Raw genomic sequence first — 26302 nt, forward strand, 5'->3', positions numbered from 1 at the left:
CGTTGTTGAACCGCATCGACGACCTGCGCCGGGCAGGGCTGACTTCGCTGATGGTGGTCGCTGACTACCTGTGCCGCCATCTGGATGTACACAGGCTCGGGTGACATCACGAGGACCCACATCGGCCCGGACGGGGACCTCGACGAGGAGGCGCTAGCGACCTTGCTGAAGGTGGTGACCGACGTCGACGACCTCGCCCGGGCAGTTTTGCCCTAAGTGGACCTGGCGCTCTGCGCAGACCCGGGCCAGGTGGTGCTGCAGGCGTCCATGCCGGAGTTCGACGCCCAGGGCCTAGTGGATCGTCCAGGGCGTCGGAACCCCGGGACCATACAAATCCCTGGGGTGGATAAAGAGGCAGGCAGCAGGTAGCAGGCCGGTGGCAGGGATGCTGCAGGCAGCAGGCAGTAGGCCGGCGGCAGGCCGATGGCCCGTGGAGACAAGGGGAAGCGTCCCCGGGGATACGTCCCTCAGGCGTCTTCATCGTTGTTTGCGTCACCTCCGCGACAACGGCCGGCGGCGGGCGGCGCGACGGAGGGTGGCCGGGGCAGCCAATCTTCGGGAGCGGAGTCCGGGACGGAGGCCAGATCTAAGGCGTGGGAGCCCGAGGGCCAGGGCCCGGCTAGCGGTGCAACGGCTGGCGGCCAGGTCGACCATCCACCGGGGAAAGGCTCCAGGGCGGCCGCAGGGGCCAGCCCGCAACGACCCGAGGGATAGAGCCCTCCCCCGAAGAGGAGGAAGGCGGAGCCCGGACCAAAGCCGCAGAGCCCCGACTTCTGGATTTTGGAGTCTCGGTGGCGGTACCGCGGGCCGAAGACCACGTAAGCTCCCTTTCTGTCTCGAGCACATCTGCCCGGATGTTGGCTTGTCACTAACCTTTTTTTGTTTTCAGGCCGCCCAAGGACCCCGCAGGAGGCCAAAGGCAACCGGAGGAGTCGAGGTCGGCCCCTGCTCTGGGGCCGAGCATGCCTGTTCCAGAGCCGAGGGCACCAGCAAGCCTTGAGCCGAGGGCCCCGGCCGGTCCCGAGCAGCAGGCGCCGACCGAACCTTCCCCAAGCCCTCCGAGGAAGGAGTGAGTGGCCGCAGGGGAGATGGTCGCGCCGAGGGCGGCGCCAGTGCGGCAGCCGTCAGGGACCCCAAGTGCCTCTGCAGAGAGGGCTCGTAGGGGACCCAGCCCCCGGCCACCTTCTGGACAGGCCCCGAAACCCCTCCTGGAGGTGCTGGGAAGTGCCTGGGAGGTCATCGGGCAACTCGAAGTGGCCGTGGCGGCGGAGCGGGCCGAGCTTGACAAAGAGCGTGCCACCCTGGTTGAAGAGAGGGGGCGTCTAGAAGAGGTCGGGAAACTTTTAGAGACCCGTATAGCCTCGGCCCGCGCGTCTTACGAGAAGTCAATGCGCGAGGTGGTCGAGGAGCGAGAAGCGCTGGAGGAGACACACGACGAAGCCGTCGCCACGCAGGAGAAGGCCCGCCGCATGGAGCGGCTCGCGACCGAGCACGACCAGGCATCCCGGAGGTAGGCCGCGGAGCTACTTACTCTGGAGTGGCAGCTGCTGTCTCGAGAAGAGGCGGCCAGCAAAAAGGAGGAGGTCGTGCGGTCTGCTCAGGCGAACTTGGCCCGCCAGAACAATGAGCTCGAGCATGGCCGCGCCGAAGTCCTTCACCGAGAGTAGGAGGTCATGGTACGCGAGACCGACATCGAGATAACGGTGGTGGCCCTTGATGCCCGGGAGGAGCAGATCGCGCGGCGCGAGGCGGATGCCGCCTTGGCATCGTCGGCTCTCACCACCCGGGAGGAGCTGGTCGCCAAGCATGAGGCCGATGTGGCCACCCGAGAGCAGGCCGTCGAGGCCTGGGCCGAGCAAGTGTTGCGAGCCCAAGCTGAGTACCAGTCCACGAGGGGCGTCCCTACCAGCGCAGCCGATGGTACTAGCCTCGAGGACCGATTGAAGATCGCAAAGGACGAGCTCGAGACCGTCATCGCCGAGCGGACCAACGTGAAGCTGATGATGCGGGACATCCTCCAGCAGGCACAGAACTCCGTGAAGGCAGCCGGGCTCGGGCATGTGCACGTGGGCGAGCAGGGGCTGGACAAGGAGACAACTGGCCACCTCGCCCTCAGCTTTGCGGAGATTACCCAGCACCTCGAGGGTCTTCCAGATGTTGTGCTGGAGCTGGTGTCCCGGGAGGGGCGTGTTCTGGCCCAAGCGGTGGCCGAGCACGTTCTCACCTACTATCGCAGCTGAGACCCCGCTTTCCCGCTGGAGCCAGTCCGGCAGGGCATGGTCGAAGCCGAGGAAGCTACCGCCCGGGAAGCCATTTGCCGCTGAGGTGGCGGCGTGTTTTATGTGGGAGCCGGAGCCGAAACTGAGCAGCAATGGCAGCAGCGACGTGTCTTCGCCTCCGCCGGAGCCTGCGGATAGTTAATTTTTTGTTTTTTGAATGTTGTAAATATAAGAGTGATCCCCTCCAGAAAAGTTCCTTTGAAATATAATAGAAGCCTTTCTTTGGGATCAAAACTCCATTGTGTTCGTCTTTATATTGTTTGCTTTTTGCTTGATGTCCCGAGAGGTACTGGCCGGACCGAGAGTTAGGTTGCCTTGACCACTCATTGTACGAGTAGTGAGACCACCCGAGCATCCAGCCCTCGAGCCCTCGCGAGTCCGCAGTTGCTAAGTCAGAGACACAGACACGAACTTCCTTGCTCGGGAGAGGAGTCCATCCAGCACGGTGCACACCACGACCAGTGAACACTTGCACTCTGCGACCTCCCAAACAAGTAGACCAGAGACACGTGCGAGTGGAAACGCGACCAAGAGTCCCCACGGTTTGGTGGTGTCTGGGGTAAGACTGACCAGACCGAGCACCGACAGCCCGCCCCTGGGGTCTAGGCGGTCCCGACCACTCTTTGTTCAAGCAGTAGGATTACCCGAGAACCCCAGAGACTCGGTAGTGCCCGGGGTACTACCAAGCCGGCCGAACACCACGGCCACCATAAAGGACCTCGGTCAGACATTGCCGCCTGTACGGTACACCGACTACTGTCTGTTTTTGTCATTCCAGAAAAGCGAACACGTGGGCAGGGTTTTGCGCGCGAGGAGACCATCTCGTTGAACAGATTAGAATGCGGGGGTCCCGAGGATAACTCGGGAACGATAATTTATTGCGTATGTATCAAAAGAAATTCATATAACTTTAGTTACTCACTGGACAGCTGTCAGCCATCCGGCCGACCGATCCAGGAGGGGGTAGGTGCCCCGAGCTCGAGGCGTCTGGGAATGTTGGTTTCCTCGTACGGAGCGCCCGAGTACTAGAAAGCAGGTGCGAGAACCAGAGGCTAGGCGGTCCTGACCACTCATGTTCGAGTGGTAGGATTACCCGAGGACCCCGTAAGTTCGAGCAGTGCCCTGGGCACTGAGGCCTTTTTGGTCGGGCTGCTTTGTTCTTGGTTATCGATCTGTAAACTTAAGAAATAGGTAAAGACTCTTTGCTTGGTGCGCTCTGTTAGTGCGGTACTTATTATAGACTGCTCTCGTTTTTGACCCGAGACCTCTCGAATACCCGGACCGGCGAAGTGTACAGACAGAGCCATAACCCAGAGGTCCAATGGTTCGGTGGTGCCCAGGGCAGGACTGACCAGGCCGAGCACCGACAGCCCGCCCCTGGGGTCTAGGCATTCCCGACCGCTCTTTGCTCAAGCAGTAGGATTACCCGAGAAGCCCAGAGGCTCGGTGGTGCTCGGGGCACTGCCATGTAGCCAGACACCACAGCCTACCACAACAGACTTAAGTCAGTAGCTACTGCCTGCGCGCATACCGACTGGGATCCGCTTTTATCAACGGGAAAAATGAGAGAGCGTGTTTTTCTTGCACAAATCGAGCATCTCACCAAACAGATTAAACATATGGATTCCAGAGAGAAAACTAGAAATAAGAGTGTATATTGACAATTTTGTACAGAAGTGGTAACTTACATGGTTGGTGGTAGCCCCCGGCCAACTTGGGCAGGGGGGACCCCTGGCCTGGTTGGCCCGAGCACAAACATGTCCACCTAGGGATAAAATTTGCGCAGATGCTCGATGTTCCACGCGTTTGGGAGCAGTTGCCAGTCCTCTGTGGCCAGCCGAAACTAGCCTTGTCGCGGGACACCGATCACGATGAAGGGGCCTTCCCACATAGGGGACAGTTTATTCTTTCCTTTCCTCGTTTGAGCACGTCGGAGAACTAGATCCGCAACCTTGAGTGACCGGGCCCGGATGTGACGCTGATGATAACGCTGCAGGCTCTGCTGGTATCTGGCTGCTCGGACGGCAGCTTGTCACCGGTGCTCCTCCAAGTGATTGACGTCGTCGCGTCTTCGCTGTTCCTGTTCGCCTTCTGAATAGGCATTCACCCGAGGGGAGCTGAGAGTGAGCTCGGAGGGGAGGACCGCCTCAGCGCCGTACACGAGGAAGAACAGAGTCTCCCCGGTGGCGCGGCTTGGCGTGGTCTGGTTGGCCCATAACACAGCAAGCGTCGATCCTCCCTTTTCCATGCTTTGCGAGCACATCGTAGGTCCGAGTTTTGAGCCCCTTCAGTATCTTGGCATTTGCACGCTCAACTTGCCCATTGCTCCGAGGATGAGCAACAGAGGCGAAGCAGAGTTTGATGCCGAGGTCCTCGCAGTAGTCCCCGAACAAGGCACTTGTGAATTGGGTGCCATTGTCGGTGATGATCCTATTCGGGACGCCGAAGCGACTTGTGATACCGTGGATGAATTGGATTGCCGTGTTTTTGGTAACCTTGACAACTGGGACCGCCTCCGGCCACTTGGTGGAGGTACTCATAGCCCCCGATTGCTCGGGGGAATGGACCCAGGATGTCCCGCCCCCAGACCACAAAGGGCCATGACAGGGGGATGGTATGGAGAGCCTGAGCTGGCTGGTGAATTGTTTTGCATGGAACTGGCACGCCCTGCAGCGCCGAACCAACTCGGAAGCGTCCTGGAGAGCTGTAGGCCAGTAGAAGCCTTGTCGAAAGGCCTTCCAGACCAGCGTGCGGAACGATGCATGGCCACCGCACTCGCCCTTGTGGATCTCAGTGAGAAGCTCACTGCCTTCTGCCCGGGTGATGCATTTCAGGAGGACACCGTCCGTGCCACGCCGGTAGAGATCCCCATCTACTATGGCATAGTGTTTGGACTGCCGTGCAATCCTCCCCGTAGAGGCATCATCCCTGGGAAGGATGTTTTCTTTCAAGTACCCTCGCATCTCGTCGACCCACGAGGCATCTTAAGAACCACCGGCAAGCACAGCGCGCTCACTGGGCGGCGGCACCCTGACGGGACCTCCCACTGAGGGTGCTGCCTGGGTTCCCTCAACTAGGCTCGAGGGTTCCCCTTCATCCTGGTCGGCAGGGAGGATGGATGGCCGTGTGAGCCTTTCTTCAAAGGCTCCGGCTGGGATGAGCGCCTAGGTAGAGGCCAAGCGAGAGAGGTCATCGGCCAGAGCGTTGTCGCGGTGAGGTATGGGCCGTAGCTCCAGGCCATCAAAGTGCCTCTCCAGCCTCCTGACTTCCGCCATGTACGCCGCCATCTGAGGATCCACGCACTGGTATTCCTTGGATACTTGGTTGACCACCAGCTGGGAGTCTCCACTGACCAGCAGGCACCGGATCCCGAGGCCCACCGCTGCTCAGATGCCAGCGATGAGGCCCTCATATTCCGCCATGTTGTTGGTTTCTCGAAAATGCAGTTGCACGACGTACTGGAGTACTTCACCCGTTAGGGAGGTGAACACCACTCCAGCCCTTGTGCCTTTCATCGTGAGGGAGCCATCAAAGTGCATGACCCAGTACCTCGGTCCATCTTGCCCGGGGTACGTCGAAATCTCTTCATTGTCGATCTCGGGGACCGGCGTCCCCTCCGCCAAAAAGTCAGACAGAGCTTGGCTCTTGATTGCCTAACGGCTGACAAAGTGCAGATCAAACTCCGCCATTTCCACTACCCACTTGACGATACGCTCGGTGCTTTCTCGATTCCGGAGGATCGGCCCCAGTGGGTACGTGGTTACCACCGAGACCTTGTGCGCCTGGAAGTAGTGGCGCAGCTTCCTGGAAGCGACGAGTACATCATAGAGCATCTTCTGGGCTTTAGGGTATCTTGTCTTGGCGTCTCGGAGGACTTCACTAACGAAGTACACCGGTCGCTGTACACGGCGGGCCCAGACTGGGGCCTCGCCCGAGGACTTGTCACAGCCCCCGAGCTCGGCACAGTGGTCGGGGCCGGTCGGGCTCTCGGGCTCGACTCCATGGTCAGGAGGAGCCGTGGTATCGGGCTCGACTCCCTGCTCGGGAGGAGCCCCGAGAACTGAAGGCTGCTCGGGGGCGGCTGGGAGCTCGGACCCAGCACCTTGCCCTGAGCACTCGTCACGCTCCACCACCAATACCATGCTCACGACCTGAAGAGTGGCCGAGACGTAGAGAAATAAAGGCTCGCCCTCGGAGGGATCCACCAGTACGGGCGGTGAGGTGAGATATTTCTTCAAGTCCTGGAAGGCCTGCTCGACCTCCGGTGTCCAGTCAAAATGACCAGTCTTCTTCAGCAGTTTGAAGAGTGGGAGTCCTCGCTCCCCGAGCTTGGAGATGAAGCGCCCCAGGGCCGCCATGCAGCCAGAGAGACGCTGGACTTCCTTGAGTCGAGCCGAGGGACGCATCTGTTCGATGGCCCGGATCTTCTCCGGATTGGCCTCGATTCCTCGGCTGGAAACCAAGAAACCAAGGAGCTTGCCCGCGGGTACCCCGAAGATGCATTTATCGGGGTTGAGCTTCAGGCGAGTGGTGCGGAGACTATTGAGAGTCTCGGCCAAGTCCTCCAGCAGGGTGGCGCGGTCTCGGGATTTGACCACGAGGTCGTCGATGTAAGCTTCGACGTTGCGACCAACCTGTGAATCAAGGGTAATGCGCATGGCCCGCTACAATGACGACCCAGCGTTGTGCAAACCAAAAGGCATTGAGACATAGCAATAGGTCCCCACCGGGGTAGTAAAAGATGTTTTTTCCTCGTCCTGCTTGGCCATACGGATTTGGTGATAACCCGAATTTGCATCTAAGAAACACAAAAGATCGCATCCTGCAGTGAAATCTACAATTTGATCTATGCGGGGTAAAGGAAAAGGATCTTTCGGACAAGCCTTGTTTAGGTCGGTGTAGTAGACACACATGCAAAGCTTGCTGTTGGCCTTCGGGACGATGACTGGGTTTGCCAGCCACTCTTGGTGAAGGACCTCTCGGATGAAGCCGGCATCAAGGAGCTTGCTGACTTGCTCCCAGATGAACTCCTGGCGCTTGGGCGCCTACCGTCAGACCTTCTGCCTCACTAGCCGTGCGTCTAGTCGCACAGCAAGGTGGCATATCGGACGGCTGCCAAGCAAACACGTCAACGTTAGCCCGGAGGAAGGTGACGAGCGCGCTTTCCTATTTTTCACCCAAGTCACCGCCGATCTGGACGACCTGGGATGAGTCTTCGCCCACCATGACCTTCTTCGTGGGGATGGAGGCGTCGGCGGCGAGTCGGGGTTTGGATGAAGAGGGTCTCAGGGCCCTGGGTGTCCTTCGACCTCGGCCCAAGCAGAGACCAAGGCAGAGTATAGCTGCTCGGCGCAAGAGACAGCGCTGTCGGTCTCGGCGGGCACGGAGATGGGGCCTGCGGGGCCCGACATTTTGACCGTGAGGTAGGCATAGTGCGTGACCACCATGAACCGGGCGAGCGCCGGGCGCCCGAGTATGGCGTTGTAGGGGAGAGGGACTTCTGCGACATCGAAGATGACGTTCTCCGTCCGGAAATTGTCCCGGCTCCAGAATGTGACGGGCAGCTCGACCTGCCCGAGGGGCAGGGTGTGCCTCGGTGTCACCCCGTAGAAGGGGAGCGACGGATTTATGCGCCTGGAAAGCACTTGTAGCTTCTTGAAGGCCTCCTGGGACAGGAGGTTTAGGCCTGCACCCCCATCGATCAGGACTCGGCTGACCTTTACATTGCAGATGGTGGGGGACACTACCAGAGGTAGTCACCCCACCCCTGCAGTACTCGCAGGTGGTCCGCCAGACTGAAGGTGATCGGGGTGTCTAACCACTTTAGGGGCCTTATGGCCGCAATGCTCAGGGTGATCGAGCACACCTCACGCCGCATTGTCTTGACGCAGCAACGAGAGGAGGGCGTGTACGCGCCCCTATCGATGAAGGCGACGGTGTGCTCGGGCTCTTGGAACTCGAGTTCATGATTCTCGGGGGCGGCTCTGTCGTCGCCGCCTCTGCAGTGCTCCTCGCGCTCCTTCTGGTGCCGCTCAACGAGGCCTTTGACCGACCGGCACTCTATGAGGTCGTGCCAGTCAGTCTAGTGGATCTAGCACCACTTTCCCGGCTCAGGCTTCGCGGGAGCGGGAGCCCTCACAGGAGCGGGCCTTCTGTCGGCAGCCGCCTGGCGTGCCAGCCTGTGGTCAGGGCCCTCAGTCAGCCTGCAGGCGGGGCCCTCTGCCGGTACAACAGGGGCAGCATCGTGCCTCCTTCTCTTTTTCTTTTCCCGCCTGTCGAAGTGGGAAGAACCTTGTTGGTCGGCAGCGTGTTGCTCAGGGCGCGGGATATGCCACGCCGGAGCTTCCGCCGCCTTTGCGCACTTGTCGGCCAACGTGAACAGCTCCGCGGTGGTTTCGATCTCATGCGTACCTAGCTTTTCGAGCATCCGCTCATCGCGGACGCCCTGCCGGAATGCGACGATGATGGCATGGGGGTGATCCGCGGGATGGTGTTGCGGACCTGGCTGAAGCGCTGTATGAAGCGCCTCAGCGTCTCCCCTTCTTGCTGCTTCACGGCGTGGAGGTCGCACTCCAAGCCGGGGCGCATGAAGGTGCCCTAAAAATTGGTCACGAACTGGTGGCATAGATCATCCCAGGAGCTAATGGACCCTGGGGGTAAGTTCATAAGCCAGGAGCGGGCAGAGCCACTCAAGGCTACGTGGAAGTAATTGACCATAACCTTTTCACTACCGCCCACCGCTTGGACGGCGGTGGTGTAGATCTGGAAGAACTCGACGGAGTCGATGGACCCATCGTACTTCTCCGGTAGTCCTGGCCTGAACTTCATGAATGCGCGGCAGCCTGTGCCGTATCCCGTGGTGCGAGCAGCGCCCTTGGGGGGCGAACACCGACGCGCCGGGGAACCCTGGTAGTCATGGGTCGGCATAGAGGAAGCCTGGTCCTCTGCCTCGGCCTCGTGCCAGGACTCCCGGTGACGCTCAAGGGTGACGCGCGCATCCTCGACGGCCCTCCGCTCATTGAGGTGTAAGCGGAGGTCCTGGGCTCCTGTGGGGGCCAGGGGCAGCACTCCGCCTGGAGGCCCCCCGGCCAGTTCTGCCACCACCTAAGGATGGACCGGCTTTGGTTGCGCCGCAGTGGGAGGTGGCACGCAATCTTTCGGCCAGCACTTGCTGGTGAGCTGTGCCCACTAGGGCGGGCATCTCTTGCAGCCAACGGCCTTCTGGGGTTTCCCCCGATGCTTGGACAAGCGGGTGCCTGAGAAGCGCTTGCGCTGCAAGAAACGCACTCCCAGGGCTAGCATCACCGAAGGTGAGCTTGCGCAGGAACGGTGTCCGGCGCTGTCCGGATATGGATCTTGCGGCAGGGGCATCGGCCGCTTGCTGAGGGTTAGGCTGCCCGCCTGCGATGGCGGCGGCGGCCCTGCTAGGCCCAGCGCTATTGTCCCCATGGGAGGAGAGCGTCGTACAGGCGGACCGCTGCAGCTGCTGCTGAGGAGCAGCAGAAACTGGGGCCTCCTGAGCGATGGGCTCCACTTCTTCGCTGGAGTCAGAGTCGGTGCGTTGGAGACGATGTCCACCTGCCATCTTTTCTGCAGAAAACAAAGCGGATTCAGGGATGCAACCCCCCTACCTGGCACGCCAGCTGTCGGAGGATGAACTCCACAAGCGGGGATCCGGAGGGACCCCCTATGAGATTCGGCCAGGGGGATGATTCTGAATCTACCTCGTACGTGAAATAAATGAGAGCAAATGAGATGTAGGTGGGATGGATGATCGGATGCTAGAGGAAATAAATGCTCAGGGGATTTTAGACAAGTTCGGGCCGCACAGAGCGTAGTACCCTACTCATGTGTGTATGCTATAAATGCTCTGGAAATACCTCTCTAAGGATCTCTTGTGTTACAAGGGTTTTTGTCTAAGTCTAGAGCTTCGTGCTTCTTGTTCTTTATCAGCTTATCTCGGTCCTGAAGAAGCCGTTGTCTTCTGAACCTGTCTCCGCCGTCGGGATGCACCGCCTCCTTTTATACCGTCGAGGGGGGGACCTGGCATGCCCAGAAAGGATGGCGCGAGTTCCAAGGCACCATAAATGAAAAGCAACCATCATGGGCTGCAGTTTGATGTTACGGGGGGTTGAAAACACGCCCCCGTCCGGTCCTGTCGTCATCATCCCGCTTTTCAGCGGGTGCTGCGGGGAGGGCCCATCGGGCAGCCACCGAGCAACCCCGCGTGTCCACCCGGTCAGAGCGAGCCTGACGCAGCAGAGCGGCAGGCAATATGCCTCGAGCCCTGCGTCGATATCCCGAGGCACGCCAGATGACACGCGATGGGACCCGCCGCATTAAATGTCCCCACGCACCCCTGCCAGGTAGTGGCAGGGGCTGACAGCAGGCGTGGGGGGAGTGGTTGGAAGTGACAGGCCACGCTCCCTCTTAAATGCAGCATCGGGCCTCTCACCAATTGACACCTCACCGCTGAGCCCTTGTGGGGTCCACGGGCAAGGGGCTTCTTAGGTCCTCGGGGAACTGTGAGTGCTCGGGGACTACTATTCATAGCCCCGAGCACTCTCTTCCGGACATGCCCTTTTCTTGGTCCTCAGGGAACTCGGGCACTCGGGGACCACTGTTCATGGCCCCGAGTGCCAACTCCCGGAACTATGCCTGCTCGGGTCATCGGGGAACTCGGGTACTCGGGGACCACTGTTCTTGGCCCCGAGTGCCCTCTCTCGGAACTGTGCCTGCTCGGGTCATCGGGGAACTCGGGTACTCGGGGACCACTGTTCATGGCCCCGAGCGCCCTCTCTCGGAACTGTGCCTGCTCGGGTCATCGAGGAACTCGGGTACTCGGGGACCACTGTTCATAGCCCCGAGCGCCCTCTCCCGGAACTTTGTCTTCTCGGACCTCGGGGAGAGGTCCCCGAGGGAAGGCCCCACGTGACACTCTGCTGTTCTGGCCTCAGGACTCGGGGACCCCCGATTTCCATGTCACCGACAACCACCCACCACGGTCTCGGGCCAACGTGGAAGGGATGCTCCGCTGGGAAATGGAACATTAGAGACAACGCTTCCCTCGGTTTGGGCATGACCTGGATGGATCAAATCTTGGACTACCTTCAGAATCAAGCAGACCCTGACGATGATGTGTCAACAGAAAGGGTCACGCGGGCAGACCACGAGAATCCTCCTGGGTAGAGGGACGCTTCTGCCACCAAGGGAGGAACGACACTTTACTAAAATACATCACTCAGGATGAGGGGGGAGCACAGTGTTCCCTAACATCCTCGGAGGCATACGTGAAGGCCGAACCTCATACTGCCCTCCAGGATGCCTACGAGTAGGTGAAATGGTGCGGGTCGTGCCAGTACCACGACCGAAATACCAACCTACTAGCCCAGGCACTGCAAACCATACCACTCTCTCGGCCTTTCACTATCTAGGAGCTCGACACCGTAGGACTGTTCCCTAAAGCCCCAGGCAATTTTAACTTCCTACGCATGGTAGTCGACAAGTCCACGAAATGGATTAAACCCAAGCCCGTTAAGGAGATCACCGCCACAACTGCAATTATGGTCCATACAAGCGCTGGTAGTGTGACTTGGCAGTCCCAACAAGGCCTCAGGCGCCACCACAACCACCAGGTGCGGGAAGAGAACTGGTCACGGGAGACCTCGACCTAGGTTCAGTCCAAGGCTGGGCAAGTCGCAATAGGCTCCTCCCGGGGAGGGAGGGGTGCTCCAAAATGACCTACAGTTCCCCGGCCTGACGGGGTCAGGTTTGCTAGGGCGGTCAATAGCAAATAACACAACTCGCGAAATGCCGGTTCTGTGTATAAGGCTGCTCGACGATGAGCCAGTTTTTCTATTTTGCAGGACCTTCCAGACGAATGTGCACATGACTTGTAAGTGTTTTCAAATCCAACAAACCAAGTTTTCTGTGTTGCAGGACTTCAGGGACAAACGCAACCTCCCACCAAATTGTAAGCATTTCCATTTCAAGAACTTGACCGCCTGGTCAGCGTTCTTCTGCCGACCAGACAGTCGGGGCAAGAATGATTAGGATATGTGTTTTGTTTTCTTGCAGCCAAGTTTGTTTAGCCCACTCGCTCATGATTGATGGGACGAGATCCAAAATTGACTGCACGCAAGCAGCTGGGGCGATGCCGCCCAAGGATTAACGACCACAATGCCACAAGCCCTAACTCGGGTCGAGCACTGGTCGCCACTGAAAGGCTTGTCGGGCTAAAGGTCATCCTTAGTGCCGAGACCTAGCTTGCAAGCGGGTCAACGCGATCCTCCCTGGGCATTACGGGCACTCTGAGGCTAGTCGCCGCTCAAGCATAGAAAAAATCCACACAAAGACAAGTATCCTTCGATGCAAAGCGACCACTCGAACAAGACCCGGGACTGGCCCTAGATGACCTCTAGACAATACTTCTAGGACCCAAAAATACCCCTAAGTAGGTCGAACCGGACAGTCCAAAGGTAGGAGCGAACAGCATACAAAATTGAATCAGCACCAGTGTTGAGTTCCTCCGAGGTCATCCGTGTGCCTCCAAAACCAGCACCGACTACCGGCAAGAGGTCCATATCAGGGAAGCAGGCGCGGGCGCAGGCGAGGGCAAGGTAGGCGCTGGAGACCTCGACCTCAAAAAGGTGGCCACCAACTTCCTCGTGAATCCTTTGCTCGAGGCCTCCTACCTCCTCGGAGGACGCCAGAAGCCACTTAATATGACCAGTCACGGTGTTTCGAGGTGTCAAGCGAACCTGAACACCGACAGACCGAAGCATGGAGTCGAAGGGGGTAAAGGCCCGACTAAGATGGTCGTAGAATCTCACTCGCTGCTCGTCACTCTCCTTGCAGGACGCATTCCTGGATCACTCACTCTAGTTCCCTCCACACCGCGAGTAGCTCCTCCCGGCTGGCTGGTCAAGAAACAAGTTGTAAGCCACATAGGAGTCAGCTGGCCGGGCCTTACATGGGTAACCAAGGACCAACACCTTGACGATCGCTCGGCGTACTCGCTCGCTTGACCAAAAGCCCCAGCTCACTTCGGCCACCGCCTCCAAAATATGTCGGTCGGCGGGATCGTTAGGAGGATGGATCGGGGGCTCGACAAGAGCTTAGGGGCTGGTAGGTGTAGGTGGGGACTCGATACAGATGGATGGTTCAGACACTCCAGGAACTCTACGACCACAACAACACAAACTCATCAAGGAACAAAAATGGGAGGCTTCATTCAAATATATTACAAGACAAAAGTTACAATCAAGTTTTTTACTCCTCGGTGGCCTCCACCCGGAAGACAGAAGTCATGTGGTCCATCGCTCCTTGACACTCCCACTGCAGCCTCTCCTTAGCTTCGGGCCCGGTGACCACGGCTCCCACCCGGATGAGGTCCAGGTTAAAATGGGGGTCGCGACTGCAGTAGCACCGAAAAATGTACTCCACAGTTGATCTCACCGCCTACACCACGTCCTTGGCACCCCTCATCGTCAGGGTGGCTCGGAGCATAGAAAATTGTTCCGCCAAGGACCCCGATGGCGTAGGCCCAGGCCCGGACGGTGTGGTTGTTCTTGGGCTCGGTGGATCCTAGCCCGAGGCTCCCTAGGGGATCCGCCAGTGCCTTGAAAGCATCCTAGAGAATGCGGAGCACGGTGCACTCGTCCTCCTTGAGCTGGGAGTGCTCAGTAGAAAGGTTGAAGTTTTCAGTAGAAAGCGTGGCCTTCTCCCGCTGGAGCTCGCCACACCTTTGCTGCTGCAGGCGCCCGACCTACCTTTCTTGGGCCAGCTACTTTTCCAGCTTGGCACACCTACTTGCCACGGCTTCCTTCTCTTCAACAAGCCTGTGAACAGAAGCGGGGAGGCGGCTGACCAGAGCAAGCAGGTCGGGGGCCGCCACGGACTCCTCGACCGGTGCCATAGGAACCAAAACCACTACCGATGCACCAGAGGGCAAAGCCAGGGCTGGCAGAGGTGTTGGGATGTTCGATGGGGCCGTCGTCGGAGGGGTCACGACTAGAGCAGCGAGAGCTACCACGGGCCTGTGGCAAACAACAAAGTTATTGGATCAGGAAGGAACTGAAGTCCAAAGAATCTGTACTTACCTAAAAGAAACTTACCACGGTGGCGGGGAGCTAAGCACAACTCTGGTCCTCACAAAACCGCCGGACCAACCGGTCGGGGAAGACAGCCCCGCTAGGGGTCTTTGGAAGCCTCTGCGGTGGATGAGTCCTCCGCCGGCCTCTTCTGCGCAGATCCTTGGTCCACAACAATCTGGTCATGAGGTCTCTAGTCGGACCCAGCCAGGTTGGGGCAGGCTTGGCCCGTTCGAGTCTGGTCGTGGGGCGCTGGGTCTTGGCGGTTTGGCCCCCTACTGCGGGTCGGCCCCCTGCAGGCCGGCACCACTCGCGGAACTGCTGCCCGCAATCGCCGCCTGACCCTGAGTAGACAGGTTGCTTCCTCGACTTGACGGGTTAGGGTCGCGACCAGGTCAGTGGGCGTCCGAGGTAGCGATAGGCAATGGTGAGGGCTGGCGGCCCTCACGTTCAATCTCCTGGAAGAGCTCCTTGACCTCGTCGATTATCAGTCATAGGACATCTACCTCGGGGAGATGCTGGAAATATTTTGAGCCATGAGACCATGACCTAGGAAAAGGCTCGAGCAGGAAATTTTGAAAAAATGCCAAACATACCAATCTCATCTGAGCCCTCTCCAGTAGGGGGATCTCACACTGGGGGACACACAGAGGGACACCCTTCCTGGCGACCGCCACCATCAGCAACCTGACCCGCAGGTCAATGACCTCATCGAAAAGATCTGATCAAAGGGAATAAGAAACCACTCGACCAACAGACAATGACAGAAGGACGGTTGTGATGTTACCTGCGAAGCTCTCCCGGGTGTCATCATCACTCCTGGTATACAGATATGCTGGGTGGGCTCTCCGCCGCAAGGGACACATCCGGCGCTTGATGAAGTCACGGACGACGTCCGACCCTGCCATGCTGGCTTCAGCAAGCATCTTGACTCGGCCGGCATGGAGCAGCAGTTCGACGGTCGGCTTGGGAGAGCTCTGGCGCGCGGAGGTTGTCCAGGGAGTCATCGGTCATGAGGTAGAACCATTCGTCCCTCCAGCCCGAACACGAAGATTTGAGGTTCATCTCCAGGTAAGAGCTTGCAACATCGTCACGGAGACGACAGCCGCAGCTTCTAGTGGCAGGCCCAGGCTGCACCCGAACCGTGTAGAAAAACCGAAAGAGATCAAAGCATGGCTCGATCCCTATGAAGTTCTCACACATGTGAGCGAAGATTGTCAACATGATAATGGAGTTGGGGTTGAGGTGGAGGTGGCAGATGTCGTAGAAGGAGATGACGATGAGGAAGAACTCAGAGAAGGAGGGGACAAGACCTGCCAGGAAGAATGAGGCGAAGAGCACAATCTCCCCCTGGTGGGGAGCAGGGAAAGACGGGGTGTGGTTGGAGGTGATGGGCTTTGGCGTAGAAGCTTGGAGTGTGAAGGGGTTTCTGGGGTTTCTGTCTTCCGATTTATAAGATCGGCTCGGTCCCACTGCCTCGGAAACTGACGACCGTCAAAGTTTTCTCTCCCCCATAATCTCTCTCTCTCTCTCTCTCTCTCTCTCTCTCTCTCTCTCTCTCTCTCTCTCTCTCTCTGACAATTAACCTCCCCTCGGGATGCGGTTTTTCAAGCCAGACACGGTGGTGGGCCATGTCGCCGACCACTCCCAAGGCAAAGCTCTTGTTCACCTAGGGCCTGAGTGGTACGACTAGGCCCGACCTCAACATGACAAAAAATATCTCAGCTTATCGCATCCACAAGGGAGCTTGGGGGCTACTGTCGATGTAAAGAATATAGGGGTCCCCCGCTGGGATAGCCCGCAACGGTCAGCTTTGGCAGTACCCACTTTCGTTCTTTGACCCATGACACTGGACCTCAAAACGCAGCCGTGAATTCCCAATTTCATCACCCAACACAACGCAATCATCCTCCCGCAACTGACGTGAAGAGCTTGAAGATGACTCTTCTCTGTGAACCGACGGATTTGTCCGCCAAAACCCTAGGTTGATGCCTTTGGATTCCTCCAACGCACGAGGAATGAGCGTGAGTCGCCGTGGACGAGACCCATCTCCAGCATCGACACGCAATGGCAGGTGGTTTGACGTCGGCGGGTCGGAGTTAGAGACGCTGGCGGTGGTGGGTCCATCCATCTCTTCCTCCTACTCCACCACTTTTGCTTCTCTGCCAGGCAACTGGAAACTCACCTCATGTATGCTGATCTTAGGATCTTCGGTTGCAATGCTTTGCTTTGCTCGAATGTGAATTAAAGAAATCAATCAAACTCAATCAAGCTCTTGCTACATGTTTGAATTCAATTGGGGGAGGGGCCTTCTTCAAATTCACTTTCGTACGAGCTATGCATTTCTTTAAATTTGTGGCTTGTGCAATCCCATGGGTGCTGAAGCATAAACATTGGTTTGGTCAATGGCTTAAACAAATTTGAATTCAATTCGTGCAAGAAACTTGAATCATGTACTTCTATTCACCGAAAGAAACATATGGTCTGTTCAAACCGGAACTTATTTATTTAAATCCAGTTTTGTACAATAGTGTGGTCTACGTTAGGTATGGAACTAGTATGAGGTTGACTTTACCGGGAACTTGATCAAATTCAGTGCATTTCGTGCAAGAAATTTGAATACAATTCTTACAAGGAACATATTCGATTTGAAGCTGTGCAATGATGCATCAATTTAAGCAATGAGTTGCATCACGGTCTGAAAGCAATATTTGAACAGATAAGGATTTTTTTTTTATCACATTCAATGCATGCTGTACAGGAAATTTGAATTCAACTATTAGAAGAAGGTATTCAATTTGAAGATGTGCCATAATGCATAAATTTAAGCCATGAGTTTTTTTTTTTTTTTGCGAATAGCAATTAGTTGGCATCATGATCTGAAAAGCAAGATTTGATTTGATCAAATCCAATGCATGTCTGCAGGAAATTTGAATCCAACTCTTACAAGAAAAGTACTCAATTTGAATATGTGCAATAATGCATCTATTTAAGCGAGGAGTTGCACCTCGGGCTGAAACAGAGATTCTGAACAGCTAAAGATTTTATCAAATTCAATCCATGTTGTACAGAAAATATAAATTCAACTCTTACAAGAAACGTATTCGATTTGAGGATGTGCAATAATGCATCTATTTAAGCAAGGATTTGCATCACGGTCTGAAAGCGAGATTTTGAACAGCTGAGTACTTTACTAAATTCAACGCAAGTTGTGCAAGACGTTTTGAATTCAATTGATGCAAGAAACATATGTTATGTATTCGCTTCAAATCTGTGCAATAATGCATCTGTTTTAAGCAAAGAGTTGGCATCACGGTAAGAAAGCAAGATTTGAACCTGCACAGTACTTATTCTAATCCCATTTGTACAAGAATTTAATTCAGATTCAAATAAAAGAATAGCACAACTTTTGAAGTAGGCAACTAGTGCAAAAATAAATTCTGTTACAAAAGCCAAACTGACCGGGCAACTAATTGGATTTTCGTTCCATTCCAGTTTCCGTAGCACCACCATAATCTTTTATCTCACTCTGAGAAAAACACATAAAAAAATGACATCATTGGAGTATTGGGATTTTCCATGACTTTCTCAGCCGACCTATATTGCATCTTGACATGTAAATGCGTGACACGTTATGCAGTTGCTTGGTTGCTCTCAAGCTCTATAAATAGGAGGGACATGTGTGCCCTGCTTGGCAATTGCTCTGTGCTCATCAACTCAAGCTTTCCTCTCTCTTTGCATAAGAGTTCTTGAGGTTCCAGGAGACATAAAAGTTCAGAAGATGTCTTGCGGTGGAAGTTGCAACTGCGGTTCGAGCTGCGGCTGCGGCGGCGGATGCGGGTACGTTTGACAGCCATAAGTTGTTCAGAGATAGCACCTTGTTTGAGTGATTTGAACATGTTTTCATGATAAAATCATGCCTTTCCGACTACTTAACTGATCTCTCCCATTGCTTCGGAGCTGTAACTGCCGATGATTTATGTTCAGGCAAATCTACGCATAATTCTTTAGAGAAATATATGAGCAGAGATGATCCTCTCTAGTTACTGAAACCTATGTGCTGCTTTTGCTGGATGCAGAAAGATGTACCCTGACTTGGCTGAGAAGAGCACCGCCACCTCCCCGGCGGCCGTGGTCCTCGGCGTTGCACCTGAGAAGGGGTATGAACTTCCACCAATTTATCCGACATTCACTTCAAACTTGAAACAGATTCCAAGCTCCATTCCTAAACTGCTCTATGCCAAGATCCATGCCTGAAATCTTGCCTACTTCTCTATCGCAGGTCCCTCGAGGGGTTCGAGAAGGCCGCTGAGTCCGGCGAGGCTGGCCATGGCTGCAGCTGCGGCTCCGGCTGCAAGTGCAACCCCTGCAACTGCTGAGGACATGGTGATCCATGTGCATGCTGTAGCACGCCTGTATGCGTGTTGGGGTGTCAGTAAATAAAGATCCATCCGGTGTGAGGATGAGATTGTCTACGTTATTTCCTGCACTGCTGTAGTTTGCGGCTTGTGTGATCAGCTGCGTGTGATGTTGTGATTGGGGAATCATGTGGCTACCAAGCTGCTGTATCACCTTATCAGTGTCTCCTGTGCTGTAATAGTGTGATGTTATGTGATATATAAGCTGATTTGTTTGTGCAATTTTCTTCTTCTTCGCATCTCCTAGAGCTCAGGTGCTTGAAATCAATATTTCTCTTGGTTGACATGTGTGAACACGGCGACGACGAGGTTAGCGGAGGAGGAATCACTGTCGCCCGACTTAGAGGGAGGTTGTAGGGCGGCAGGACGAGCCGACAATGGTGGCGGACACATGGACCGGGTAAGGGAGCATTGCGCTATGTGCCTGTGTCACGGTGGAGACGATGAACATGAGTAGGCAGGTGAGAGGTAGAAGAGAAGAGGAGAGTCATTGAATTCGGATCTAAGGGCTGATGTCGATCGAAAGAAATGGCTTTTTCAGACGCTGTAGGATAGTACAACCCTTTTTCTTTCACCTCTTTTTTTCTCTTTTCCTTTATCATGTGATGATAACAAGTACTAATTCACTGAGACCAACAATAGGACTTGTTTGGACCGCAGCAACTTTGCATTAAAATCATACGAATTTTGCTGTAAAAGATGCGATTTCTCACAAATTTTTACCAAAAATCATCCATACTAGGTCTGTAATCCGACAAAGTTGGGCTATTTATCTGCTGGGCTTAAAGTGTGAAGCCCATAGAGGCCCGTCTCAATGCGGAGGAGCCCATAGAAAATGAAAAGGAATTCGAGGTTTTAGATCTCGCCTTCTCCCCCCTTCCTCTCCGAGACTCCCAAACCCTAGCTTTCTTCTTCCTCGGGCTGCGGCTGCGGCGGCGGCCATGGACAAGAGCATGCTCGGAGACCTGGACGGCCTCCCCGAGGAGGACAAGATGCGCATGGCCGCCATGGTCGACCAGCTCCAGATCCGTGACAGGTTCGGACCATGCCGCGTCTTGACGCCTAGTCCCTGCTAAAGTTTGCATCTTTGTAACGCTTTGTTTGATAACTTTTGGTTAAATTTCTTTTCTTGCGTAAGTCGGTAGGTTCCGAGTCGCCTAGTTGTGATTCTGTGGGCGCTCACGTCTATTGATAGACGATCTGGGTGCTTTGCATACGAAATTTGGAAGCTTAATTGCGAGGGGGGCCTAAAAGAAGTGATCTTTGTGATCATTTATAGTTAGTCTTTAAGAGAAATTTGAAGTGATTGTTGCGGCTATGCGGTGCGCTGGAATAGAAGTGTTTTGATTGTAGATATCCACTAGATTCATGTGATTTTGCACCTTCTACGTTCCAAACCATGCGGATTTGTACTGGTTTCATGTTCTTTTGTTGATTGAGATGTAAGCACTGATTGCCTAGGCAATTGGCGTTTGGCTGAATGTAATATGGCCGAAATATACACTTACAATTCCGTTCCTCTTTCTTTCTTGAGGATTGTTATTTGCTCGTGTACTTAATGTACTATGACTTTATGAGCAGCTGCTTCACCGATAAATAGTTTAGTTTGCTCAATGGGCATAGAATAAAAATTCGTGATTGGGAAGGTTATTAGCTAATCCTGTGGAGGCTAAGCGCTTTTGTACTAGGTTCCAGGAGAGTGCCAAGCTATCAGGTGAAATTGTACCCAGAGTTTCTACACTTGAACAATTCAACTGCTTGCTAGCCTTAGCCACTCTGGTGGTAACCAAGGGTACTCTGGATCAGAATTCATAATTTCAAGGCTTTTCTGCAATCCGTTATGATATTTGTGATGGCAGATATGGGGATATGTATGCTCTTGGTGTTCAACTACTGGGTGTCTGGATATCTTTTGTATGCTCAGTTCTGTTACATTAGACTTGTTAGTTGGTAGTTCTAGGCTCTAGCCATAGCCATTTTGGTGGTCGTAAACTCCTGATGGTTTATAATATGATCTTTTTAGTTTTCGGATAGTGTAGATCATCATACAGAGTTTTTGAATCAAGTTATCTGGTAAAAGTATGAATGATCGGATTGTTGCATTTGAATTGCTTATTGATTGGTTGTAGTTTATAGGGTTTAGGTACTTGTATAGGGGATAGCTTTTGTTCAAGGTGTAGATGCTGGAGCCAAAGTGCAAGTATTGGTGTTATCTTGTTGGGTTCTTATTGTTGTTGCAAAGTTTACAATGTTGACGCTTGAGGCTTGTGTTTGAATAGCTCCATTGATTATGCTAGACTTGACAAAGGATTCATGCTATTGGAAACCATCTGGGTGATCTTTTATATAGCTAATGTGAATTTATTCAAAATTGTGGAGAAATAAGGATGTGATGATGGAGCATAATAATATTGCCCAGTAGAATTGATGAATGGTCCTTGATAGTAGCAATGTATCTACAAACCTTTATAAGTGGTGTTTCCTCATAAGTTCTTTTTTCCCCCTTTGTCTAACCCAAAACTCTTGCAAATGCCGGTTGGGTAGCTCATCATGTTTCATACCCTTCTCATTTGTAAAGTTTGCAAATCCAGAATCTTGATAGTTTTGCTTTATTGCTTTGCAGTCTGAGAATGTACAATTCCCTGGTGGAGAGATGCTTCACGGACTGCGTTGACACATTCCGCCGGAAGACCCTGGACAAGCAAGAGGAGTCCTGCGTCCGCCGCTGCGCCGAGAAGTTCCTGAAGCACTCCATGAGGGTTGGCATGAGATTTGCTGAGCTTAACCAGGGCGTTGCCACACCTGACTAATCGCATGGGCTTCGTTGCCCCATCAAGTTTCTAACCTTGGGGATTTTGTCAGCATCAATCTGTAATCTTCAAGATTTCAGCATTTTGTGAAATGGGAACCATTACGTTACCTCTTGAACCGATTGCTGGGTATCACATTGAATAAAATTACGTTGAATTATTGCATCCAAGGGTATTAATTCCATATCCATTGATAGCTGTGAAGAGTTAGATTTTTGTTTCATGTCTCAATCCAATTTTTAGTTCCATAAGTGCATACTCTTATTGTTGATATAGTCTGATATTCTTTGTAGTTTCGACAACATGGTATAGAACTTGTAAAGGCACCTTTCTTCTTGCTCCCTTTAGACAGTTGCATCCTTTGACAGCAAAGAAATTAGCAACATGCACATGAGCTCATCATGCCATGAACACCGTCACACCTCAGCCATTTCCCTTCCATCTCTGATAAACTAGTGAACGAATGCATAATGGTGTTCTTGTCAGTAGCGATGGACCGAAGAAGTTGTACATTGGATTTGGAAGACCAGAAGGAGCTAGATCTAACACATGTATCATGTATCATGTATCAGATTGCGGTCCGGGACCGTACATGTTTCGACCGTTGGATCACGTCGTCGATGGCTTGGATCGAGCTGGCCTCCCTTTGGCATCTCATGGTTTGGAGCTTGTCATGGCACCTTTGTTCCCACTGCCTGCTGCGTTTTCCAAGTTGGTGCGTTGTTTTTTCATGTGGGGGCGAGCAGTAGCATGGTGTCATGGCGAAGCTGCAGGGCAGATTTGTATGGCATGTCGGTGGTGTAGCGTAGTAGCGTACCCTGCTGAAGCAGCTTGTTCTACAGTTCTAGTGTGATTCACAACTCACAAAACGGCGTCATCATTGTATCGAGGTACTCAGTGCTAGTGTTGGCATCAAGATTGGAGCATGATGCATCCTGATATGTCCACTCCAGTGTCCTTTTGAGCTTGCTTCTTTGAGCTTTCTGTACTTTTTTGGGTTCTTGATCATTTTTTTTTCTGGACTAGTGTTGGCATCAAGATTCACAGGTTGTCATGGGAAGAAAGGACGGAGGAATGGTGGTATTGCATCTGTTCCGAAGCATGCATGGTCCTCCCGGAGAGAGACTGTAATATTTCTTCCCATTCATCTGGTCTGGAGAACAAGAATGGCTGGTTACAGATCATATTAGTAAAATTAAATCACTTATATTGTGTGGACTCACTGTGCAACCTGGAATGGCTTGACAAATCATACAGTTTATCTCATGGCCTAGATAGAACTAGAATCTCATGACTGTAAAGTACAGCTCATCGTGGAGCAATGATGGAGCTCAGTTCAGTGTGGATGCTGATGCTCCCCAACTAAAGCTTCTGCTCCGTTGAGATTCGCTGCCAGTGTAGTTCAAAGGGAGAAGCAGCTAAGCAATTCGTAGTCATTCATGCACACACGCACATATATTGCCAAATTCTTTTGTGTTGATCATGATCCGCAGAAGACAGAAGCAATCGCATTCAAGAACTGAATTGTGACGAATCTATACAACACAAACACATAGCTCATTCCAACCTGTTAAAAAATGCTAATTTTGATTGGGTTTCCTATCAACTTAGGAGTGAAAATTGCCATGGCATCTTGTAATGCCAGTAAACAAATTCACACTAGAGAATTAAGGAATTGAACAACATCGATCTCAATCCAAAGAAGAAATGGTCACATTCAGAAATCAATGCACACACCGAAAGAAAAACGAAGGAGCAAAAAGATTCTATACGCAGTTCGTCACAAGCAAGCCAGTGTCAACGCATCAATGCACGATGCCCACCGGCGCGGTGGCGGCGGCGACATCAATGCTGCTCTGCCCCGGGAGCGCCAACATGGCGGTGTGGTCCAGGAAGTCCTTGAGCCTTGCCACAGCCTCGACGATGGCCCTGAGCTCGTCGGCGCGCGCGAACCCGCGCGCGCCGGCGGTGCGGACGGCATAGACGTAGAACGTGACGCAGCCCTTGCGAAACTTGAACCGCGCCATCTCCGGGCCCCCCGGCGCCGCGCGGATGAGGCGCCGGCCGACGTCGCCGAGCGGGACGACGTGCGGCCACGCGGCGTCGGCGGCTGCCTTCATGGCGGCGGACTCGAAGACGAAGACGGTGGCCTTGGAGTTCTTGGTGCCCAGGCCCAGCGTGAGGGTGTGCCACGCGTGGTGCGCCAGGATCGCGAAGTTGGTCGGGATGTACGACGTCGTCGTCGGCGCGAACGACAGCGCGTCGCCTGCGGCGGTGGTGGGCGAGGCGCGGAGGAGGTGCGGGAGCTCGAGCGGCGCGGCGCGGCGCACGGTGAGCGCGCGCGTGACGAGCTGCGCGCCGAAGCGGAGGCCATTGACGTCCGCGCACGGCACGAAGTGCGCGTCCAGGGACGCCGGCGCGGCCCCGGCGCTGGCCTTGGCCTTCTTGGACGCCGCCGCGTCGTGGCCGTGGTGGCTCTTGGACTTGGACTTGGACTTGCTCTTGCTCTTGGACGCCTTGGGCTCCGCCATTGTCGACAATGGCTGGCAAGTTCTTGGTGGCTGGTCGCTCTGCTATGCTATGCTCTGTGTTGCACAAGTCAGCTTGAAGGCGTCAAGAAGAGGAGATGGAACACGGGAGGGCAAATTTGGGATTTTAGACAACAGACACCGTCGTATTTGAGAAAATAGATAATATATTGGCGTATTTACAAATTTAGCATCCGTATTCGGAACCTCAAACGCCGAAAACTGACTTTCGGTAACTCAGAATCCAAAAACAACCCGACCCCACAATTTTCGACAACTCAGTTACCGAATACGGCACTGTTCACCGTATTCGGCAACTCGGTTGCCGAAAACACTGAGTTGCCGAATACGGCCTCTGCATGCGCCGGCGCCCGGAAGCTACAGGAAAGAAGCTAGCAAGCAAAAATAGTCCATAAAAGTGCATGTTTTTTATTTAATTCACGATTTTTTTGAAAATACAAAAATAGTCCAAAAATTCTAAATGTTTTCATGATCAAACTAGAGATCACCAGCAACCTATTTTAATTAGTTTGGTCTAAAAAGTATGAGCCAATATATAATTAGAATTCTCCAAATAAATCAACTTTTATAAATTCTAGCAATATTTAATGCCTCAAATAATTTCTAAAAAATCTAGAAAAATTCACTAATATTGTTATAATGTGATATACTAATTTATAAAAATATTTCCATCCCTATATTATTTGGTGTAAAAGTGAGTTCCTTTGTAATGCTTCGTTTATATGTATTTTTATCATTTCATGTGATATTCTCTTTTTAATTCAATTTGAATAAAAATAATACAACATGCACAAAATTTTGATTCTCATATTAATATTAAGCCTTTGTAATGCTCTATTTATATTTTTTTATCATTTCATGCCATATTATCTTTTTAATTCAATTTGAATAAAAAAATTCTATAAATGCTTTAATATTAATCTGAGAACCAAGGTTTTGTGCATGTTTGAATTTTTTTATTCAAATTGAATTAAAAAGATAATATGGCATGAAATGATAAAAAAAAAATATAAATGGAGCATTACAAAGGCTTAATATTCATATGAGAACCAAAATTTTGTGCATGTTGCATTATTTTTATTCAAATTGAATTAAAAAGAGAATATCACATGAAATGATAAAAATGCATATAAACGAAGCATTACAAAGGAACTCACTTTTACACTAAATAACATAGGGATGAAAATATTTTTATAAATTAGTATATCACATTATAACAATATTAGTGAATTTTTCTAGATTTTTTAGAAATTATTTGAGGCATTAAATATTGCTAGAATTTATAAAAGTTGATTTATTTGGAGAATTCTAATTAAATATTGGCTCAGACTTTTTGGACCAAACTAATTAAAATGGGTTGATGGTGATCTCTAGTTTGATCATGAAAACATTTAGAATTTTTGGACTATTTTTGTATTTTCAAAAAAAAATCGTGAATTAAATAAAAAACATGCACTTTTATACACTTTTGCTTGCTAGCTTCTTTCCTGTAGCTTCCGGGCGCCGGCGCATGCAGAGGCCGTATTCGGCAACTCAGTTGCCGAATACGGCACTGTTTACAGTGTTTTTGGCAACTGAGTTGCCGAATATGGTGAACAGTGCCGTATTCGGCAATTTAGTTGTCGAAAATTGTGGAGCCGGACTGTTTTCGGATTCTGAGTTACCGAAAGTCAGTTTTCGGTGTTTGAGGTTCCGAATACGGATACTAAATTTGTAAATACGTTAACATGTTGTCTATTTTCTCAAATACGGCGGTGTCTGTTGTCTAAAATCCCAAAATAGCCAACACGGGAGCTAGAAGGAGGTGGGGCTTGGTCACAGCAGTTAAAGTAGTGTTTGGTTGATGTGATGATTTTATTTTATCTTTTTAGATGTTTGGTGGAAAGATAAGTGGATAGAAAAGTTTTTATAGGTGAATATTTCTTTGGAGGCTGGATGAGAGGATTCTAAAAAAAATTTCGGATACAGCTGTCCTATTCGAGACTTGAGGATAATAGTGGGCTTGAGATCTAAAATAAATTTGTTATATCCTTCTCACTAAACAAGTATTTTGAATCATCCTATTCTTAATATATGGATGGGGTCATCTCATCCCACTTTTGTCGAGTGCAATTCCTAACAGTACTTCTGGCTATACTGGATGATGGGTGTATG

At 52.5% G+C, this 26302-nt stretch overlaps 3 protein-coding genes across 3 annotated transcripts; 2 read left to right on the plus strand and 1 right to left on the minus strand.

Moving 5' to 3' along the window:
• The first annotated feature begins 18051 nt into the window (after positions 1-18051).
• LOC133906388 (metallothionein-like protein 4C) lies at positions 18052-19011 on the plus strand. Its single transcript, XM_062348272.1, has 3 exons — positions 18052-18211; positions 18451-18531; positions 18654-19011. The coding sequence occupies exons 1-3, from the start codon at positions 18153-18155 to the stop codon at positions 18748-18750; spliced, it is 237 nt and encodes a 78-aa protein (XP_062204256.1). The 5' UTR covers positions 18052-18152; the 3' UTR covers positions 18751-19011.
• Positions 19012-19648: 637 nt separating this feature from the next.
• Positions 19649-21764, plus strand: LOC133905744 (mitochondrial import inner membrane translocase subunit Tim9). The gene is made up of 2 exons (XM_062347506.1): positions 19649-19825; positions 21413-21764. The coding sequence occupies exons 1-2, from the start codon at positions 19731-19733 to the stop codon at positions 21597-21599; spliced, it is 282 nt and encodes a 93-aa protein (XP_062203490.1). The 5' UTR covers positions 19649-19730; the 3' UTR covers positions 21600-21764.
• Positions 21765-23159: 1395 nt separating this feature from the next.
• LOC133906677 (uncharacterized) lies at positions 23160-24233 on the minus strand. Its single transcript, XM_062348646.1, has one exon. The coding sequence runs from the start codon at positions 24128-24130 to the stop codon at positions 23405-23407; it is 726 nt and encodes a 241-aa protein (XP_062204630.1). The 5' UTR covers positions 24131-24233; the 3' UTR covers positions 23160-23404.
• Between the last annotated feature and the right edge of the window lie 2069 nt (positions 24234-26302).

Source organism: Phragmites australis, chromosome 23 (assembly GCF_958298935.1).
Source record: "Phragmites australis chromosome 23, lpPhrAust1.1, whole genome shotgun sequence".
NCBI classification, from domain to species: Eukaryota; Viridiplantae; Streptophyta; class Magnoliopsida; order Poales; family Poaceae; genus Phragmites; species Phragmites australis.

Excerpts from the sequence above, each read along its gene's own strand:
- LOC133906388 (XM_062348272.1), top strand. The coding sequence starts at position 18,153 with ATGTCTTGCGGTGGAAGTTGCAACTGCGGTTCGAGCTGCGGCTGCGGC. Across the intron at positions 18,212-18,450 it reads GGCTGCGGCGGCGGATGCGG|AAAGATGTACCCTGACTTGG; the intron begins GTACGTTTGACA and ends TGCTGGATGCAG. Across the intron at positions 18,532-18,653 it reads GGCGTTGCACCTGAGAAGGG|GTCCCTCGAGGGGTTCGAGA; the intron begins GTATGAACTTCC and ends TCTCTATCGCAG.
- LOC133905744 (XM_062347506.1), top strand. The coding sequence starts at position 19,731 with ATGGACAAGAGCATGCTCGGAGACCTGGACGGCCTCCCCGAGGAGGAC. Across the intron at positions 19,826-21,412 it reads CAGCTCCAGATCCGTGACAG|TCTGAGAATGTACAATTCCC; the intron begins GTTCGGACCATG and ends ATTGCTTTGCAG.
- LOC133906677 (XM_062348646.1), bottom strand. The coding sequence starts at position 24,130 with ATGGCGGAGCCCAAGGCGTCCAAGAGCAAGAGCAAGTCCAAGTCCAAG.